The sequence below is a fragment of the Mus caroli genome, unplaced genomic scaffold (assembly GCF_978045245.1).
Source record: "Mus caroli unplaced genomic scaffold, Mus_caroli_1 scaffold_3, whole genome shotgun sequence".
In the NCBI taxonomy this organism is placed as follows: domain Eukaryota; kingdom Metazoa; phylum Chordata; class Mammalia; order Rodentia; family Muridae; genus Mus; species Mus caroli.
The window spans coordinates 133,657,799-133,679,964 of record NW_028227258.1 but is presented as its reverse complement, the minus strand read 5'-3'; the positions used below and the strand labels follow the sequence as shown (position 1 = coordinate 133,679,964).

At 42.1% G+C, this 22,166-nt stretch overlaps 1 protein-coding gene across 5 annotated transcripts in view; it reads left to right on the top strand.

Annotated features, from left to right (window-relative positions):
- The window catches only part of Tnik (TRAF2 and NCK interacting kinase), a 403,188-nt gene that overhangs the window by 244,229 nt on the left and 136,793 nt on the right, over nucleotides 1–22,166 (top strand). For all 5 annotated transcript variants that reach the window (XM_021158657.2, XM_029475111.2, XM_029475112.2 and 2 more), the window contains exon 4: nucleotides 2,076–2,201. In XM_021158657.2, coding sequence (XP_021014316.1) covers nucleotides 2,076–2,201 — 126 coding nt within the window. The remainder of the gene's footprint in view (nucleotides 1–2,075; nucleotides 2,202–22,166) is intronic.

The window sequence follows — 22,166 nt, the reverse complement described above, 5'->3', positions numbered from 1 at the left end:
ATTGTCTGGCCAGCAACTTTGATAAATGGCATGCTCACTTACAAGGGTAAAGAAGGTTGTGTTGGAACTATGTAGTCATGACTCGAAGGCCTGGAATTATGTTTGGAAATAAGGTCACTTAAACTTGAAATTCAAATGACTGGTGCTCTTGCTTGGTGAACCTTGTTATCTGTGGTTTTGTTGTCAGAGTTGGGAAGACAAGCCACCATGTTTATTACATATCTAACTTCATAACCTTCATATGTCTTATTTAGATAGTAGCACAGAAAACTCAACTTATAATATCTGCACTTCATTGTTGCTGTGAAAACCCAGTTACCAAAACAGTTAAGTTTCTGTTGTGAGATCTATCAGCTTGAAAGGGGTAGACTCCAAACTTAGTGTATACCCCAACTCCTCATCTCACTGCTCTGATAACAAACTCAATACTTATCCTTTCCTCAAGCCCGCCCATGATTGGTTTAGTTTACCTTCACACAGTGATACTGACCTCCTTGGGACCTCTATTCTATTCATTTGAGATTTAGTGGTGTACTGGATACCACTGTTGCTTAACTTAATGACATGGTAAGCCATCTTCAGGCACATCTAGCTCCCAGGTTCCTGTTGAGGACTTAGGAGGCAGGCAGCGAATACTTGTAGAACCTGCCTGACTTCCAAGTTTTGCCTACAGTGAGACTGTCAGGTATGGCTGGAAAGTGATCTATAGCTCTCATTACCTGCATAATTCCCCTTTTAATGGAAGCAGCCACCAGTACCCCCAGGATGGCTCTTCATCTTCGGAATGAGGCTCCCTGACTAATGGCACTCATGTCCTACACAGAGAATTTAAAAAGCTGATGTGTATCATGGTATAGTTGGAGCTGATGTGCACCATAGTACAGTTGGAGTTGATGTCTGAAGCAGAAGAGAATTACATCAATGGAGTAGACACTCAGTATCAGTACAATTACAAGAGAGTTTCACACACACACACACACACACACACACACATCATGTGTGTGAAGAATTATTGAGGGAGAGGGTGGGATTTAGATGGGGGAGGGCTTACATAGCCAGAGAGACTCAAGGAAGACATCCATACTTGGGGAGTATAAATAAAATCTCATCAGTATTAACATGTAAAAGTTAAGTGAAGGGAAGAAGACAGCATACATGGGAGTTTCTGGAAGAACCCTGCAATGTCATACATATAAGCCATGTGGATGGAAGTCTAAAGGTGCAGAAATACGTGTCATGACTTCTTGAATTGTGATAACATAAAATCTTGTATTCGGAGATAGTTCTTGCTTACCACTCTTGTCTCCTTTGTCCTGGAGCAGAAAACACTGTTTGGCAGTCCAACTGAAGGGTACACAAGTAAGGTCAGAAAGACTGACTGATGAACACACATAAGGTCAGGCAGTCTGACTGGAGTCCACACACACAAGGTCAAATTGTGGCAAGCACACAGGTGCCCTCCAGTACCAAGCCTGTTGACTCTTCACTGGAAACTAAATGAAAACTGAGTCAGGAAACTGAGTCTGTGGAGTCTTTTCATGTCTACAGTACATTTCCCCCTCTCCTTTCATGTTGAGCTTCCTGAAGGTGATGAGGACTCCTGCTTTGTGAACTTCTTCAGATCTAGAGAACTTGCCTTGCTCTCTCTCTGGTCTGACTTTCATTGGCTTCCTTCAAGGCACTTTAATAAAAGGACACTTCAAAGAAACCAAGCCTAATAAAATGTAAATCAGAGGTCATGTGTTTTCCCTTTCTTTGTCCTCAGCCTTCCCCAAATGATGTGATCAGCAGTGTGTACAGAGGGAAAGGCTTCCCTGAAGCTGACTGTAGATTTTATTGGATAGCCTCCACAAGAAGAGATGGACTTCCTTATGCCTCTCCAGGCAATGATGTGCTTTGTCTCTTAGCTACACCAAAAGAAGACCCTCTGTGCTACCAATGTTTAACCAAACAATGTAATGATCCTCTTTAATCAACTAAAGACTAATAATAGCTCATTGCTATAGATAGTATTGAAGAATAGAATTCTCCCAATAACTGAATGTGTATGCCCACCATTTATTGTTCTCACACAGGATGAAGAGGAAGAAATCAAACAAGAAATTAATATGTTGAAGAAATATTCTCATCACAGGAACATTGCTACATACTACGGTGCTTTTATCAAAAAGAACCCTCCTGGCATGGATGACCAACTCTGGGTATGTGACACTAAAGAATGTTTTTTTCCTAGCCCTCCAACAACACTTAACAGAGTGACTTTACATTTCAAACACTTAGCCCTGTAATTTTCATAACACTGGATTTTCAAGGTTGTCTCCCATCTTCTTGAATGTGTATTTTTCATTGTCTCTAAATCTTTCGTCATTCTCTTTTTAAAATAAATATTTTCACTTACTTGGTGCACATTTGTTTGTGGATGTACATATGTGTGTGTAGGCATGTGGAGGTCAGAGGGCAATATCAAGTACTGTCCTCTATTAGTGTCCACGGTGTGTGTGTGTGCATATTTTATACAAGATGTCTCACTGTATCTAGAACTCGTTAGTTTAGCCATCCTGACTGGCCACGGAGTTTATGGGGTTTACCTGTCCACTCACTACCCCAAGGCTGGGGTTACAGACAAAAGCAGTACATGCTCATTCTTTTAATGCCAGCACTGAGATCTGAGCTCAGGTCCTCATGCTTGAATAACAAGCACTTTACCCACTGAGCCATGCTCCCATTACCCTTTATCTATAGTAGGATGGATGGTGCCCAAAGCTCCTTGATAATCCCTATTCCTCCTCACCTATTAACAATCTTTTATTGCATTTTTATTGTATTTCAGTCGTTATGCTACTTGCTATCTGAATTCTATGATTCATTCCCATTCACTGATGCAGCATCACCAGCCCCATGTCTTATTGATGGAACTGAGGTTTGCAGGGAGGATAATCAACTATCCCAAGCTCTGTGTGGTGACAGAGAGCAAGCTCTACCTTCACTCAGGCTGATTAGGAATTACAATGTGTAGATGGCTGCAATCGTGTTTTCAAGTCTGTGGATGAAATACCTAACACAATGTCCGACACCACTGTAGGACCTTGCTTTGCCTGCACACCCTACGTAGCTTTGTTCCCCAGTCCTTGAGAGAGCTGACTGCCTGTCCCACCAATGGCCATTGACAGTCACTACCTCACTGTCTGCTGTGCTCCATGCAGATTGTCTTTCTTTGCCTTTGTAATTTCTGACACTGGAACACTTCATCCTCAGTGGATGAAGGACCATCCAGTGGATGCAGGACCATCTTGGTTCAATGACATTAAAAGGGATTTGCCCCCTTTGCCAATGTTTTGAATCAGCTTCAAGTGTAGCCCATTCAGTGGAAGGTGGACCACTTGATCTGCTTCTCTTCTTCTTTTAAATCTTTGTTCCTCTCATGTAGTATTGTTGGATTGATGACTCTGAAGATTAATGCCTTGCTTATCTTCCGGGGCCCTGGGTATATGTCTAACTCACAGAACTCCTTGAGTGGGTGTCTCCTAAATGCCAAGGACTGTGGTACACTGTGTAACTCAGTGATGCATAGACGTTTCTCTAGGCTCAGTCTTAGATAAAAGCTACTGTGCTGATGAATATGACATTTGAAATTCAACCAAGATGGAGGGAAGGAGAAGCATCCAGTGTATTTACATGCTGACCAGAAAAGATGTGATAATGTTAGTTTAAACATTAACAAGAGGTCATTCTCCATAATCCTGAATAGTCAGCCTTCAGAGGTAAAAAGAAATGCTGAGAAATTGTCCCCTTTAAACACATCTCCAAATGTAACATAAAGGTACAGTATAGGGCAAATAAGGCTTGATGGAAGTGGTTTAACATGTTGTGTGGGGTCTGAAAACAATAGTCTCTTGGTACACAGCAATGTGCATGTGAAAGTTAGAAAATGAAGAAAGAGAAGAGAATGAATGTGTGTGTGTGTAGTCTGAGGAGACATGCCAAGGTGTTATGCTGGAAAATTAAACCTTGAGAAACTTGATTATGTAACTCTTAGAAGAAATCACAAAAATACAATAGAGATGTAAGTCACTACTTTAGGAAGAATGGTTGTTTCATACCTGATGAGCAGAGTATAAAAGCCTTCAGACGTGATGGGTGTGTACAAGTCAATGGGGCCAAGGAGGAAACTACCAATGGAGAAGGTACGTGAAAGTCAAGACAGCAGCCACAATCAGTTACAACTGAACATGTTGTTTTGATTTGTTTATGTCTTTATTTAGTTTAATTTATTTACTTCACTACCCCTTCCAACTCACCCCCCAACCCTTCCTCCATCCCCTTCTCTGAGTGGCTCGGGGTTCTCCTGGGTATCTCTGCATCCCGGCACATCAAGTCTCTGTTTTTTAAATGTTCCTCAGGATCCCCAGAAATGTGTGTTGCTACAGCTTAACCCAAGGACAGTTAGAATACACACAGGTCCCCGCCCCCGCCCCCAAACACACACACACAGAGTGTGGGGGGAGGGAGGGAGGGAGGGAGAGAAAGAAATAGATGTATATAAAATATGTGTGTATGTAAATATTCTTGTAAAAAAGTGCCTTAGTTTTGAACCAGTATTTCTGTAAGTAGAAATTTATTGAAAGTAAATATTTACATAACTACATAAATAAATTAATCAATAAAAAATTCATTTAACCATATGGTTAATCAAACTAAACCTAGATTCATTCTTATGAGTGGATGAACATTAGCTATTATAGTAAGATTCCAAAGTCTTTCTTAAAAGATTATAATTAAATATACTATCTTTTCAGTTTTGTAAGAAAGGATATATATGTATATATATATGTATATATAAACATATGTGTGTGTGTGTGTGTGTGTGTGTTTGTGTATTGAGATCCCTGGACTAGACAGGCACCAATGAGGAGAACATGCACTTGTGAGGATTATTTCAGTCTTTTAATATTTTATTTATTTGCTTTATATTTTACTTTAGAGTCTCTGTACATAGCTCCAGCTGTCCTGGACCTCACTAGGTAGGTCAGGCTGGCCTTGAACTCCCAGAGATCCATCTACTTCTACCTGCTAAGTGCTGGGATTAAAGGCATGCACCATCATGCCCAGCTATTTTTTTTATTCTCCACTTTATTAATTAAAAAGTAGAAAGCAAAACAAAAAAATTGCACATCCAAATTAATCAGACCCTAAACTCTACAAGTCAGTGTTGGCGTAGCCAGTGGAGCTGGGAGTTACAGAGCTTCACATTGGATTTTATGCCTTCTCTATTGAATATATTTTTATGTGCATACCCACCATGAAAATCAAAAAGATCCATAACAGAGTTAGAACTAGATAGACAATGAGCTTTATGTCCTCTTTCATAACTCATGCCTTTCACTTGCACTCAGTCCTTCCTCGTCCTGCAATAGTTGGCTCTTCATTCTTGCTCTGGTTTTCTGCATAGTACACTGTACCCATATGACATTTGTTCAGCTATATATACCTGTTATTGCCTAGGTTCCGTATTGAGGGACAGCACTCAGGATTTTTCTTTTTGAGATTGGATAATCCCATTTGGTAGAATACATTCTAAGCCCACCCTGTTTGTTTGGTTGGTTGGTTGGGTGGTGTTGTTGTTGTTGTTGTTGTTGTTGTTGTTGTTTTGAGGCATACCCATGTTCCTCTCCCACTTAGAGCTCATGAACCTTTTCTGTTGTTCTTTGAACTGCCTCTCCTGGTACTGTTCTATCTCTTCACAATGACCGACAGGACAGGGATTGTGCCTTTTGTTTCTTTGTTTCTCTTCAGTTCCTGGGCAATATGAACTAAAAAAAGCATCTATTTGTGAGTGGGAACAGCATCACTGATCCAAGCCTGGTTGCCGAGGTGATTTCCGAGCGTGGCTTCCTGAGGGCCTCAAAGCTCGGTGGAATATAAAGAGGTAGCATGCACCAGATGCTTTTGTGTCCCAAAGAGTTTCTTCATTGTCTAGAATCCAGCCTTTCAGTGTTGTCCTGTACACGGTGAGCTATAACCGATGGTTGTAGAGAATCATTCTGGTCTTATCTCAGTTCAGACTATGGGGGTGCTTCTGTGTGCCCTTGCAGTTTTTGCCACCCCCTAAAGAACCGTCATCCTTCTCACATCCCATGTGGCAGATGGAAGCCACTGCCTTGTGCAGGATGGGCAAGTCCTGTTCTGACTCCCGCTGCCAGTTGTGTTGAGGTTTAACCGGCAAACTTAGATAGAATGAATGAGGATGTGGAGAACGGAATGCTTGCGCACTGCTGGTGGGGTTGTCTGCCAGCGCAGCCATTGTGGAAGACCCTGTGGAGGATATCATCCAATAGTTCAGTCTGAGCATAGATGAACAAAATGAAATCAGTGTATCCAAGAGGCATCCGCACACACACTTGTTCCTTCATGTAAGTAATATTCACAGTGCAGGAGGTGGGATGTGGCCAGGGCGGTCGTACCAACTAAGCACAAGCTTGAATTAGCCATCATGGTAAGTTAACCCCTTTCTTGAGTGGAAATGGAAAAAGTAATGGAAAAAGTAATGGATTGTGTCTGCTGGTTTAGGGATCCCTATCCTTCTGAGCACCCCACTAGCAATCTTCTGACAGCATCTCTGTCACTGAGGGTAAGGTCAGGCCAGGAAATCTGTCCTAAGGCAAGAGGATAATTTATTCTTATAATTGCACTTCTATGTGAAACAAAACTAAAGAAAGGTTGGGAATGGGGGAGGTCCTTGCCAGCTGCGACAGTGGGTGAGCTAGTCTGGGTACTGCTGGAGAGATTACCCTGCTGGCCTGGGTGTGAGAGAGCTGGCGGACTGACAGACTCTGCTACCACCCAGGCCCAGTTGTAGGGCTTTGAGTTGGCCCATCCCAACATCTCCCTCATCTATGAACTGGTACAGCACTTGAAAGGGACAATCCTGCTGATCCAAAGCTGCAGGATCTCCATGACACAACAACAGCAGGATATCCAAGAGGAATTCTGATGAAGATCCAGTATTGATAGCATAGCCCTGAAACAGACCAATGACTCATTGCAAGGAACATTTACAAGTAAAGATAGAGACAAAGGGTATATTGTATGACACACTACAGCTTCTGTGACAAGATTTTTCTATCCTATCTTATTTAATTTTATTGGGGGGGGGTTGCAAAGGCAGAGGGTGGATTCAAAGAGATGGGGAGATGAGTGGGATTGGATGCATAATGTGAAATTCAGAAGAATCAATAAAACATTTTTAAAAGAATACTGTTTTACAATACTTACCACCTCCTTACCAATACACTGAGGTCTGTTGGTATAATATGATATTATAACAATGTTAACACTGCTACATTGTATTGTTTAATTGTATTTGTAGCCATTTTACACATTAAAGATTATTATCTACACTGTACAAATTAAGAAATTAGACTCAGAGAAATTAGAAGATTTGTCTGAGGTCTCAGCTTATCAGGAATAAAGCCAATAACCTAGCTTACTCCAGGGTAAGTGATGTCAGAATCAACTCAGCATCTTTCTCCTTTGGTTATGTAAAAAACGGCTTCACTATCAAACTGGGTGTCCTGGATAGGGATAGGGCTTTATGTTTTAATAAACTTATTTTGAAAGCTAGGTATGGTAGTACTGAGCAGCAGAGGCAGGGGGAGCTCTGCGAATTCCAGGCCAGTCGGGGTTACATAGTGAGGCCTTCTCTCAAAATAATAAATAAGATTTTGTCCTGACATTTGATCTTGCCTCCTCAGTTTCTCATATATTCAAAGAGAATAATGAAACCACTCAGCCGTTAATAAGGCTGCCATGAAGCATAAGAAACACATTTATGGAAAGCCACCTTAAGCCTTTTGGGAATGTCTCAAATAATTGCAAAGGTCAAAGATAGTTGACTCTTCAGACTACTGACATATTTGCAAGGATCATGTAAGTATAAAAATGTATCTTACAGACACATAGCCGACACAGCCAAGAGTAGCTGGTCCTAATATGCAATATCTGAGCACAGCCTGATGGCATGAAATACTCCTCAGATACTCCTTTAGCCAAGGCTGGTGTTTGGAGGTCTGCAATACACGTCTCACCAGGGGACACGTATATAGTGGCAGGCTTCTGATTGAGTTGTAATCTGTGTGGATTCTATCAGGCCTATTGTAGCGATAAACTCTTGTTTGGTATCAGCTCCATAGAAACTCAACCACTTCTGATAATGGCAAAGTAATTCTCCTTTATCAACTATTCGGGGCCTGGTCCGGAAATCAAAAAAAGGGAGCTCTTTTCAATAAAGATTCTGATCTCTGGGTAACAGCGCCACTCTGACACTCGGCGACACTGTCTCATCTCTCTCTACCACATCCCAGGCCTGCCAGGCTCTCTGGGTTTGCTATAAGAACTACTCAGATACCAGAGGGAGGGAAAGGTCCCGTATATGAAATGGACTAATTTCTCCACAATAACAGCATGACTCCACACGTATTTTGCTGTCCTGTTGATGCTGTCACAACAAACAGAGATCTAGATGTCTCTTGAGAGGAAATAAGTTTCTAATTAACTCCTAAAATGTAGAGCAGTCTAGTATGATGAGAGGCGATTGGGCCGAAGCAGCAAATTAGCCTCTCGTTACATTGAAGTGATGGAGATTGGTAGATGCAGGGTTCAGATGCTATGTTGTGAAGCAGGAGAGATGGCTCAGTGGGTAAGACTGCTGCTTTCTGCACAACATGAGGAGCTGAGTTAGGATCGTAGTACTAAAATAAAAAGCCAGGTGTGCCTGAGTGCTTGCCTATAACCTCAGGGCTGTGGGAGAGACAATGGGAGGACATTGAGGGTTGCTATTTGCCAGGCTAGATAAGGTTCCAGAGAGACTGCTGCAGGGAGTCAGGTCGGGTGGAAAGCGATAGTGTGGAACCCCTTCAGCAGCACCCCTGCTCCTGTACATGTGTGCAGTTGTAGCCAATGCACACATGCAAGTGATGTTGAGTACTTTTGCGCATCTGTCTAATGGTCAGATACATCCTGGTCTGATTATCTACGGTCTGATGGATCTGGGTTCTAACTGCAGGATAAGCAGGCTCTCTAATACTGAGTTTCTATTTTATAAAATGTTAATTGGACCAGGTCTCCGTGTTTTCCAGCTGACAACCTGGAGAATCAATATACTTAGTTTGGTCTCCATAAAGTAGTGATGTTTTAATGAAGTCAATATTAGAAAAATTGAACAGATTCTTATGGAATTCTGAATTCCTTGAAAAGTTTTAAAAGTAATCAAATGATGTAGAAATACTGGACTTGAAATCCCACATAGCAGCTGTGCTGGCTGCCCAGATGTTCCAGATGATGCCCAGATGTGCCAGATGCACAGATGTGCCAGATGCCCAGATGTGCCAGATACCCAAGGAGTCAGTCACCCAAGGTGTTGCTTCAGCCTGCACCACAGGTCCTGGCTCCTGTGCTCTTTATATTCCGTTAACTCCATGGCTTGAATTACTTATTCAGCTCCTGTGTGAGATCGCCATAGAATAAGATGCTGAGATTATTGAATGCATGGTGTCATTGAACTGCCTGGACTCAAGTTGGTCACACCTCAGCCTAAATGGGCCATATTTTCCCGTTCTATTGCTCCAGCATTGTAGCAGAAACCATGCCCAAATTCAGTGTGGGTTGTTTCAATATTTCTGTGTTGGTCCGTCCTAATCTAGGATATCTGCATCATAGCCTCATCCCCATGGGGCTCAGGGGCACTACAGAAGAGCGGTGGATATTGGGAAGGAATGCTTTAAACCGTGTTCTAGATGCTGCACCGCTGTTGGACTAATGAACTCACAGCAACTGAGGTTACTCACACAAGAGGATGCCAATCAAAACTCCTGTGTGGATGAGATAGGGGCTCTCGAAACCCCAGCCCTAGCTCAGAAGCTTGGTGGTTGAGGATCTCTTGGGTACGGAGAGTCAGTTTGCTTCAGGCAAATGGCCCCGGATAGGATGCCCATGTTCACATGCCTATAGACAACACTGACTGAACTCGGGCTATGCAACCGGGGCATGCAATTGGGAAGGAGACAGCAGGAGGGGCTTAGAGGGGAGAAAGGTTGGGGATGGGGGTAGTCACAATATATTTTAGGCATGTATGGAATTCTTAAACAATGAACTAAAACAAGATGTTGAGGAACATGTTCACAAATGTTCAGCCATCAGAGCTGAGCCTTGCCAATTGGGCATTAAAATCCCTCTAAGTTCTGGGTATCAAAAATGAGCCTTTCCCCTTTAAAAGAAACTCATTTCCATCACTGGTTGTTGCTTTTATGAGTAGAGGACTTCCTTTGTAGACATACACTAAGTCACTGTCCTAGGGAAACAAATGAATCTCATTACTTGAGAGCAGAAATCCAAGAAGGTGGGACTTTGTAAGTGTGGGAGTCGAAGATGGTCAGAAGAATGGCTCTGAGCAGAGGCTGCTGCCTTGCCCTTAGTGCAGGATTTATGAAGTGGGGTGGGGTGTGGGGCTGCTGACAAGATGGAAAACCCAATTTCTTTTTGTAATCCCAAGAACTTTCATTTAAATTGTTTACACTGGTTTTCACCTTAACAAAAGAATGAGTTTGTCTATATTCAAAACTGATTGTGAAGCTCCTGGCTCTCAGTTTAGATTAACATTGATCCAAGGTTCTTGTCCACACCTTGCTTCTCAGGACCTTCGGCTGTCAAGGTACTCTACAGTGAATTTGCAAAGTCTATGATTTTTAGTTTTGGTTTTTTTTGTTTTGTTTTGTTTTTTCTGTTTGTGGTGGAGAGCACTGAGTGTGTATGAATGTGTGTCCATCTACATATGACCATCCATGCAGAAGCCAGAGGAAGGCATTTGCTATCTTCCTCGGTCTACTTTCCACATTATATTTTAAAGACAAAGTCTATTCTCCAGATTCGATGCTCCTTTTGATGAAGATGCCTGACTTGTGGTTACCCAGGATCCACCTATCTGACTGTGACCCAATGCTTGGATTACATTGTTACATGCAGCCTAAGGTCTACATGGGTGTTGGGTATTTGATGTCATATCCTCTTGCCTGCTTGTCAAGTGCCATTATTGAATAGTGAGACATTTCCCCAGCCTGACTTTCCCTACCTTTAACCTGGATAAAACCTTACTCCTAATTCCTATTTTTTTCTGTTTGAGTTTAATATTTTGAGATGCAGAATTACACATACTTACTATTTCTGTGTATGCATGTACATTTGTGTGTAGGTATGTGTTTGTGTGTATGCGTAAAAACCTATATATTTATGGTGGGGTATATGGGGAGGCCAGAGGACAATTCCAAGAATTATTCCACAAGACCCATACAGCTTAAGTTTTGAGACAAGACCACTCATTGGCCTAAAGCTTGCTCGTTACGCTAGGCTGGCTGGCCAGCGAGTCCCAGGGATCTGCCTGTCTCTGTTCCTCCAGTCTCCCCTGCCTGTGTATTTCTGTGGGAGCCAGGGATCTGGTTCCTTGTGCTTGCAGGGCAAGCACTTCACTGGCTGGGCTGTTATCACAGCCTATGTTTCTTCTCCCCTTTAGGTTAATTCCTTTGTTGGAATCTGTGGAGCTCATATGTATGTGATGAGTCACTCCTGCTAAGGAAATTACCCAGGAGTTCTCACATAGCTGCTTGTGAAATGGATGCTGTCACACTGGCTCTGCTTGGACATGGATGACTGATAGCCCATGATCTTGGCCTGTAGGCAGGCTTTGCTTGCTAAAAATACCAGTTGGCTCAGATTATTCAAAATGCCTTTGTTACTAGCAGAGCAAAAGCCTGCCCGCAACCTCGTGGACAGCGTGGGGGACACTTGGCAGTCCTTTTATCTTTGCATAACTTATACTTTGTTCGAGAATTCTCGAGTCTAAAAATAAAAATTAATTTTTTTCTTTTTAAACCTCAATACATGCTCATTTAAAGTTGAATATGCAAGGCTGTTGAGTTTGCTTTTGTGTTTCTGTATGGAGGCATTTCCTATTGTGAGATTTAAGCGACCCCTGGCAAATGAAGCAACTTCTTCCAAAGCTGCTGAATTTTGAGTTTGGTTCACACCTTCATAAATCATGCAGATGGGATCTGTGGCTATTCCCAACCACATAAGATAAAAATACCACGCTCCTCGCGGAGGTTTCTAAACCTCCAAGGTCTCTAGGCTGATTTTTTTACAGGGCTGGGATTTCTTGGAAGTTGTTTCTAACCTTTTCTTAGTCTCTTCAGAGGTTTGTTTCATCCTAGGGAGAACTCAACCCCTTGACCCTGTTCCCACCCCTGCTGCCTGACCCTCTCTTTCCCACTAAAGAGAAAGGATCCACTTATTGGCACTTATTCTTGTGGGTGACTGACTGGCATCATCTTAGAAGGACAGGCTCCTGTCCAGGCATTCTGACTTAGGACCTACAACATTAAAATGCCATCTTGAGACTTTGTTCCTTGCTTTAGGAACTTAGAGCTGATTAACTAACAAGTGACTGAATTCTCTAGGGATCTGGAAGATTATCTCAGAATTGACCTTCAGAAGTCACTGAGATTGTAAAATGAAGTGGTTGGACTTCATGATTCTCTGCCAAGTCCTATGCTCTGTGCCTTGTGAAGACTGAAGTCAGGACTGACTCCATGCTTCTGTCATGTCTAGGAGAGGTGGAGAATAAAGCACATTCTTGGCAAAAGTTATGCACGTGTGTGTTTGCATATGTGTGCATGTGGGTATACATATGTGTATATGCATGTGCATATGTGTTTGTATACATGCCTGTGTATGTGTGCATGAGAGGAGAGAGAGAGAGAGAGAGAGAGAGAGAGAGAGAGAGAGAGAGAGAGAGAGAGAGAGAGAGAGAGAGGAGAGAGATGTTGGAACTAGAGCTTCTCATAAACTCCACCACCAAGTAATATTTCTACCTCAACACTGCAAAGAAGCAATATTGTGTTTCATAGTAATAGACAACTGGCAAAAATCTATAGCAATCGACCATGTGAATTGCGAAATGTGTCAGGACTCAGTTCTTAGAAAACAACCTTTTTTACTTAGACAGACATAGTTATTCAAGTAATCCAAGCATTTATTTTTATAATCTATTCACATTATACCATGCTCTTTTTAGAATCCATCCTTCAGGCCCCAAGCCAGTCCCCATCTGCTTAAGCACACTTCTCTCGCCGCATTCAATTTAGCCTCCTTTCTTTCTCCCCAAGTGGTAGGAATAGTTTCTGACCCAGTTGTTCAAAGGATACTGATGATTTTTAAACCTCAGATTTCTTTCAGTATCCTGTCTGACACTCCCATTACTGCCTCCTTCCTTGGAACAACACATTGTCTAGAGGGTAGACTGTCTCTTTGTTTTGTGGTACAAACTTGAGCAAAATGACTTGGCAGTGTTTCATCAGAGGCCCTAGAAGCACCTATGCCCATTGCCTTTCAAGCTCCTCTGCCCTGCGACATTACCATGCAATTGAACATGACCTTTAGGACAGAGTGATCATGCTGAGAGGCAGTCAGCAATATATATTTGAGGGTTCTGGTTACTGGCAGCTTTCCATTTGTTAGTGGAACTAATGTTCACATCAGGTCTGTATGTCTATGGTTTATGTATATGCATGTTCTTTTTTGTGCAGTGTACCTGCATATGTGTGTGTGTTAGCACTCGTAGGCTAGATGTTAACCTCTGGTGTTTTCCTCAGGAGCTATCCATGTTTGTGTGTGTTAGTGTGTGTGTTTGTGTGTATGTGTGTGTCTGTGTGTGTGTCTGTGTGTGTGTAAAGGTTGGGGCATCTCTAATTCTAACCAGTTAGGTTGCCAATTAGGTTACACTATTGAGCTGACAAGCTCTGGAGATCTTCCTGTCTCTGCCTGCACAGCACTGCTCTGACAAGTACAGGTTGCATACCCAGCTTTATCTGGGTGCTCTGTGTGGAACTCAGGTCCTTGTATTTGCATGACAAACACTTCAAACCCTGAGCCATCTTCCTGGTCCCTGAGACCATATGGTAAGACCATTCCATGAGCTTATTCATAGCAATTTAACCAGAGTGGAGATGGGATAGTCAACTTGACAGGATCTTGTTGACAGAATATTGTATGTCTGTATGGATATGACCCCTGCTAAGAAAAATATGATGGCCTATAGCTTAGGCAAGAAATAGGAGGTGGGATATCAGGAGGCAGAAAGGATTCTGGGATATTGCCCAGTGGGAGATTTACCCTGAAAGATGTGAGGACGAGACAGATGCATGGTATCTGAACACATGTAACCAGCCACATGGTAGAATGTAGGCTAGAATAAATGGGCTATTTTAAGTTATGGTCTAGTCAGAGAAAAGCCTAGCTGTATGGCCAATTGACATTTTGAGACTCTTATTTCTGGAAGCATGGGACTGGAAGGAAAAAACAGACCAAATTTAATATGATCTAGAATCACCCAAGAGAAACTCCTCTGGCCAAGTCAGTGATATATTATCTAGACTAGGCTAGCCTCTGGCTATGTTTGTGAAGGATTATCTTGATTATATTCCTTGATATAAAAGACTTATCCACTATGGTGAGACCATTCCATGAGCTGGGGTCCCAGACTGAACAAAAGGCAGAAGTCTAACTGAACACAAGCCTTCATCGTCCTCTGCTTCCTCACTATGGATACAATGTAACCAGCTGCTGCCATCTTCTCTTCGCCTTACTCACTGTGATAGGCTATGGCTTTGAACTGTGAGACAACACGCTTTTGTATCAGGCCATGTAACTAATGCAGTGTCTAGGTCACAAAGATACTAAGATGGTGTTTTTTAAGCCTTAATGAGTAGTCATTCTAGGTAAGGCCAAAGACCATAAAAAGCTCAGTTCTCAAAGCCGAACTGAGATGAGAGTCTCGCAAAAGGTTTTTGTTTACTTTTTGTTTTGTTCGTAAATCAGCAAGCTATTAAGTACCCAGCATATTAAGTTCTAAATAAGTGCTGATGTATCTTGTTGACTTAGTATAAACTCCGAGAAAGCTGTCTTTCCTGGGAGATACTAATGATCCATTGCATCCTCCTTGTGAGATGTCGAGATCTTGACTTGCGTCACTTAGTCAGGCTTGGCATGTTGAGCCCTATGTCTGTTTATTAATGAGATGGGGCTACTTATGGGGAGGGAAGGTCCCTGCTGCGTGGTGGCAGTAATTATCAGTGTTGCTGTGTGGCTGTAGGAACTCATTGCTGGCAAGTTCTGGTTTCTTTCAGTTTCTTTCTTTCCTTCTTTAGAGTCCCATTACATAATTTCACAATCATTTTGTTCCTCAGTGAGATGAAAAGAATGGAGCGGCCCTCAGCTGCAGCTGAATAGAGAAACAGATTATAGAAATCACTGACATTAGTGCCTGCCTAGAGCTGGAGTGTTTCCTACTGAATATTTGAAAGTATTTCGTCCAATCTAATTTTGAAAGACTGGAGTTGCTGGCTTCCACTGCTCTCTTTGGGGACGGCAATTATGTGGCCTAATAGGACCGAATGGTAGGACATTTCCTCCCAATGACTTGAGAACTGTGGATGCATCCCTGGGAGGTCTTGACACTCTGTCTTTTCCAAAATGTGCTTGGGAGAAAGGACATGGACATGATCGGGAAGGTGCTTTGATCATGTGTCCCAGTATGGTTCTGGTCCATCCTCTGGCACCAACCGAAGCATGATTCTCTACATAGTGTTGCTTCCAGGTACAGCAGAGTGGAGAGAGAGCCATGTGGGAAGCACTCATGTGCTCAATCTAGCACCAGGCAGCCTCCCACCAGTGTCTAATCCCTGCCGCCCACACTATCCTCTGCTTCCCCGACTGGGGCATTGAAACAAATGCAACATTTTTTTAAAATTCTGCTAAAATACATATAGTATTAGATGACTTCGGTTTTAGCTACTTCTAAAATAGCAATTGAGAGGCAACAGAGTATGCATTGTACTGTTCAAAGCACCCCTACTCCCTAGCTCCAAAATTATTCATCACCATCCACCATCCACCACTCCCTCCTGCTCCACACGCTCCATTTCCCAGAAGACTTTGAGCCTGTTTTCCATTGCTAGAAAGTCATCTAGTTTATCTGTTTCATGGGAATGGAATTAGATATTACATGGCCAATTTTTTCTCTTCTCCTTTCATTTAGCATAATGTGCTCACAATCCATCTGTGTGGTATCAGTTATTTATTGCCATGGCTGAGTAAGTGTCTATTGTGTGGTCATACCACAGTTTGATTAATCTACGTGTTCACTTGTAGATGAAATTTTGGTTCCCAAACTTTTGTTTTCTGGAAGAACTGCTGCTATGAATACTCCTATTATGGCTGTTGTGAAACTTCAATTTTCGATACTATTTGTTAAAATCTTCTAGGAAAACAACTGGGTTTTATGTTGATTTCATCTTTAATTTGCTGAAGAATTCACAATCTACAGTTCCTGCATTGTGTTGTGTAGCAATGTCTGAGAGTACCAGTAGATCAACATTTTTTTAAAACTATACTCATCTTTGAGGGTGCTGTGACACCTCCTTGTGGTTTTGACTCGTATTTTCCTCATGACTAATAACATCATCAGCATCGTTTAATGCCATCACTGGTCTCTGCATATATTCTTCAGACTCTGAAGTTTAGAGAAATGTCTGTTCAGCTCTTTGCTTATTCTCACTCCATTTTATTTATTTATTTATTTATTTATTTATTTATTTACATGTTTTCTTTTAAAGATTTATTTATTTTATGTATATGAGTATGAGTACTCTGTAGCTGTCTTCAGACACACCAGAGGAGGGCATCAGACCTGTTACAGATGGTTGTGAGCCACCATGTGATTGCTGGGAATTGAAGTCAGGACGTCCCACCAGTGTCTAATCCCTGCCTAATCTTCTGTAGAAGATACAGTGTTCTTAACCTCTGAGCCATCTCTCCAGCCCCTCTTTACTTGTTTCTGAATTGTTGTTATTTATCTTTTTGAGACATTTTCCCAGAATCGCCAGGAGCTCATTGCAATCTTCTTGCCTCTTCTTATGAATGTGCACCACCACACCCAACTCGTAAGCTCGTGCTTAAACTTGAACTCTCTGTTGTTGCCTCATAAATTCTGGAAACCACACACATATCAGATTTGCTTTAAATATTTTCAATATGGAGCTGAAGAGATGGCTTAGAAGTTAAGATCACCAGCTGCTCTTCCAGAGGACCCAGGTTCAATTCCTAGCTCCCACATGGACGCTCACTGCCATCTGTAACTTCAGATGAGCTGACTTCATCTGGTCTCCCTGGGCACTGCACACATGTGGAACACAGATATATTTGCTGTAAAAACAGAATTGTAAAATAAAATTTAAAATATCTTTACTGTACTTTATAAATCGGGTTAACTATCTTAAGAATGTACTTTACTTCACAGAAGTATGTCAACATATATGTCTTAAAATATGAGTATTTTTAATAACCACAAAATCATCACACTTAAAAAAACCAAATTGTATTTCCTTAGTCTCTTCAAATACTTATATTTATATTTATATAAAAAGTTGCAATTGTTTAAAAATTTAACAGTTGCTTTTTCTGGTTTAGGTCTCTTCTGTTTCTTTGGTTTTTGGTTGTTGACTTTTTGACAAGGTCTCTCTGTGAAACCCTAAAATTCAATATCTAGATCAGGTTGGCTTTGAACTCACAGAGATTTACCAGTCTCTGCCTTCCAAGTCCTGGAATCAAAAGCACATGCCAACATGCCTGACAAAGAGAGAAAAACAAAAATTTTAAATAACAGCTACTTTTTAAAATTAGTGTTCAAATAAACAGTTGCCGTCTGTTGATGTGTATTTACATGAGTGTAAGTTTATTGGCTTCTCTTCCATCATCTTTTTCTTCCTCCTATGTCGTTTAGCTGTGAAGAACCTATTTTCCTAGATCTGCTGGTAGCATCCTTACTACATGCCATGCCCCGTCCTCCTCCAGTTTCCTGTAAGGAGCTTGGTGGTTGGCACTGGAGATCAGAGAAGAGTAACGTTTGCATGGTTCCTCGTTTGTTGTTTCAACGATGCTGCCTCGTAGGGCTGCATTCTCCTCTCATGAGACAAATTGTTTTTTATTTCTTACGTTTTCGTGTTAACAGTCATGGATGAGTGACACCCAGGTCTGTTCGTTTGTTAAGAAGCACAGAATGGTGACATTCCATTCTAATTCTATTACATCTCTTGTTGTCAGACAGAATACTTCACTGAATAGACATTTTATACATTCTATTATTTAAGCACCTAGTGTTAAAATTATATAAGAAAGCTACAAGAGGGCTGGAGATGGCTCCATGGGTAAGAGGAGTTGCTGGACAGGCATAAGGACCAGAGTTCAAATCTCCAGCCCTCCCTTAGAAACTGATACTTTGGGAGCTGAAGGATAGGTGCTGTTGGGTGCTGTCTTCTGGACATGATATTGTGCTTGCAGTCAAAAACACATAGCAACCATGACTGCCCACAGGGAGTCTGGAAAGAAAAGGGAAAGGGAGGGAGGAACGTGGGGGAAGAGTTGGGAATACAAAAGAATAGGAGCGTGTGCGTGCGTGCGTACGTGCGTGCGTGCATGCATGTGTGCATGAGAGAGAGAGAGAGAGAGAGAGAGAGAGAGAGAGAGAGAGAGAGAGAGAGAGAGAAGTTGATGATAGTATCTTCATGGTGCAGTGTATACCAAGATTATAGGTCAATGTTAAATTATTTTATAGAAAGTTGGGGCAGCTCTGTGAGGAACCAATTAATAAAAGAAAATAAATAATAAAGAAAAAATAGCCAGGCATGGCCATGCACACCTAAGTGCTGGGGAGGGAGAGAGGCAGACTCCTGGGGCTTGATGTCCACCAGCCCAGCATAAACCAGGCAGCTCCAGGTTCAGCAAAAGACCCTGTCTCAAGGGAGTAAACCAAGAGTTGCAGAGGAAGGCACTGGGCTTCTCCCTCCATCTGCCATGCGCGTGCTTTGGGGTGTGTGTGTGCTTCAGCACAGGTGCGTGCACCCCGACAATGTTAGGACAAGCTCCCTGCTTTTCTTTTCACTTGACTTCATAATAAAATTTATTTCTTCTTTTCTTCTAATTTTGGTAGTTGTGCTCTTTGTGAGTGACACCATTATTGCATTTCCTGTTTCTAGTCAACACCAATGCTTTAGTGATGTGCATTAGACTAGTCATTCTATCTCTGACCACTACAAGTGTTTCAAGTTGTCCCCTGAATCCTTGATGTGGCTCTCTGGTCTTTGTGAGCTCCCTGACTATTGCATCTGAAAGAATTTCAGCCCTCCCTGGTTAGAATGTAATTTATTCTTTTTTTATTTCTTTTTTTAAAAATTTTTAATATTTTTATTACGTATTTTCCTCAATTATATTTCCAATGCTATCCCAAAAGTCCCCCATACCCTCCCCCCCACTTCCCTACCCACCCATTCCCATTTTTTTGGCCCTGGCGTTCCCCTGTACTGGGGCATATAAAGTTTGTGTGTCCAATGGGCCTCTCTTTCCAGTGATGGCCGATTAGGCCATCTTTTGATACATATGCAGCTAGAGTCAAGAGTTCTGGGGTACTGGTTAGTTCATAATGTTGTTCCACCTATAGGGTTGCAGATCCCTTTAGCTCCTTGGGTACTTTCTCTAGCTCCTCCATTGGGAGCCCTGTGATCCATCCACTAGCTGACTGTGAGCATCCACTTCTGTGTTTGCTAGGCCCTGGCCTAGTCTCACAAGAGACAGCTATATCTGGGTCCTTTCAGCAAAATCTTGCTAGTGTATGCAATGGTGTCAGCATTTGGAGGCTTATTATGGGGTGGATCCCTGGATATGGCAGTCTCTAGATGGTCCATTGTTTTGTCACACCTCCAAACTTTGTCTCTATAACTCCTTCCATGGGTGTTTTGTTCCCAATTCTAAGAAGGGGCACAGTGTCCACACTTTGGTCTTCATTCTTCTTGAGTTTCATGCGTTTTGCAAATTGTATCTTATATCTTGGGTATCCTAAGTTTCTGGGCTAATATCCACTTATCAGTGAGTACATATCATTTGAGTTCTTTTGTGATTGTGTTACCTCACTCAGGATGATGCCCTCCAGGTCCATCCATTTGCCTAGGAATTTCATAAATTCATTCTTTTTAATAGCTGAGTAGTACTCCATTGTGTAAATGTACCACGTTTTCTGTATCCATTCCTTGTTGAGGGACATCTGGGTTCTTTCCAGCTTCTGGCTATAATAAATAAGGCTGCTATGAACATAGTGGAGCATGTGTCCTTCTTACCAGTTGGGACATCTTCTAGATATATGCCCAGGAGAGGTATTGCTGGATCCTCTGGTAGTACTATGTCCAGTTTTCTGAGGAACTGCCAGACTGATTTCCAGAGTGGTTGTACAAGCTTGCAATCCCACCAACAATGAAGGAGTGTTCCTTTCTCCACATCCTCGCCAGCATCTGCTGTTACCTGAGTTTTTGATCTTAGCCAATCTGACTGGTGTGAGGTGGAATGTCAGGGTTGTTTTGATTTGCATTTCCCTGATGATTAAGGATGTTGAACATTTTTTCAGGTGCTTCTCAGCCATTCGGTATATTCTACACTTCCAAATGTTCCTACGAGAAAGCCTTGACACACCCATGGGCTCTCTGGAAAAGAAAACAAGAATTTCCTATGGTAGCCAGCTTTGGTCCAATTGTAAGTCAGAGCAGGCACTGGAAACTCACACAGGAAATTCATTTCGTGTTTTGTTTGCTACTACTTTTGAGTCAAGGTCTCATGTAGCCAAAGCTGACCTCAAACACACTATGTAATAGCGGCTCTCTCTGAACATCTGATCTTCCTGCCTCTACCTCCCAAATGTGGGGTTACAGGTGCCAGGGCTTTCACAGGCTAGGTAACCACATTACCAAACCTGCTGCCCTCTCAGCCCCTTTTTTGTGAGGTCTGTGCCTCTGTCAGGCTTGCCAACGGAGGCACAGCTTAATTTCTACCTAAAGATGTTGTACCCAGTTGGATATTTTCTTTCTTTTTCAATGTGCGTGAGTGTGTGCATTCGTGTGCATGTCTGTTCTGCATGTATGTGTGCGAATGTGTGCCCCTGTGCATGTGAAAGACTGCAGTTCTGCAGCTGATGTCAGGAATCATCTGGATCGCTTTTACACATTACTCATCGAGGCAGGATCTATCAGTCAAATGCAGAGCTCACTGATCTGGCTGGTCTAACTAGGCAGCTCACTCTTGAGAATCTCCTCTCCATCTCTCTAGGCTGGCTTTACTGGCAGGGAGCCAAACCCATCAGAACTTACCTGGGTCCTGAACTCTTGAGTCATCACACCTGCACAGCCAGTGGTTTTTTCCCTGAGCCACCTCCCTAGACGCCCTGGAGGTGCCTTTTAAGGACCTGAGGGCATAGACCTGATACACACATGTGGACTCCATTGTGCCTCTGCTCTCCTTCCCTCGCTCCTGTAAAACTGAGGACTGATTACTAGTTATTATAAATTATTTTAATTAATTACCAAAAGCAATATTTTATCTAACTAAAGGGGCTTTTCGTTGAAGATTATGTAAAAGAAAAAGGATGGAACAGAATTGCTTTTTCTGAGCCTGGGAAGGGATGTGCAAGTCCCAGTTCTAGCGTCTGCTCTGCCGCAATGCTTACCCTCTGCCCGATTTATAAAGTTGCTGAGTACAGTAATGAGTTTATATTTATAGACTGCTTGGAGCTTTTTGGATGAAAGGTGCTAAATTAGAGTTTATTGTTTATTGAATTTATTTGATGTGTCCAACCTCCTGGGAACACTTACTGAAGTTAATTAAAACCAGATCGTCCGCACCCTGACAGTTTACAGTGTCGCATCCAAACCAATAACATAAACAGCCTGCACTAGTGCCATCCTAGCTTAGGACTGCTGAGAACCATGCTTCTTTGGACAGGGTAAGATTCTGCCTTGTAGGAGACACAAGTACAACTGCAGATTCTATTCACAGTGATGATTTCAACTCTGAGTTGCTATCCTGCTCTGTTTATACAAAACAGAGAAACAAACCTTAGAATATGGAGAATGTTCTTGATTTCTGACTGTAAAATACTATTTAAAACACTTTTAAAAAATAATAATCATCTTGGACCAGTGAGATGGCTTCGTGCACTGGCCATCATGCCTGATGCCCTAAGTTTG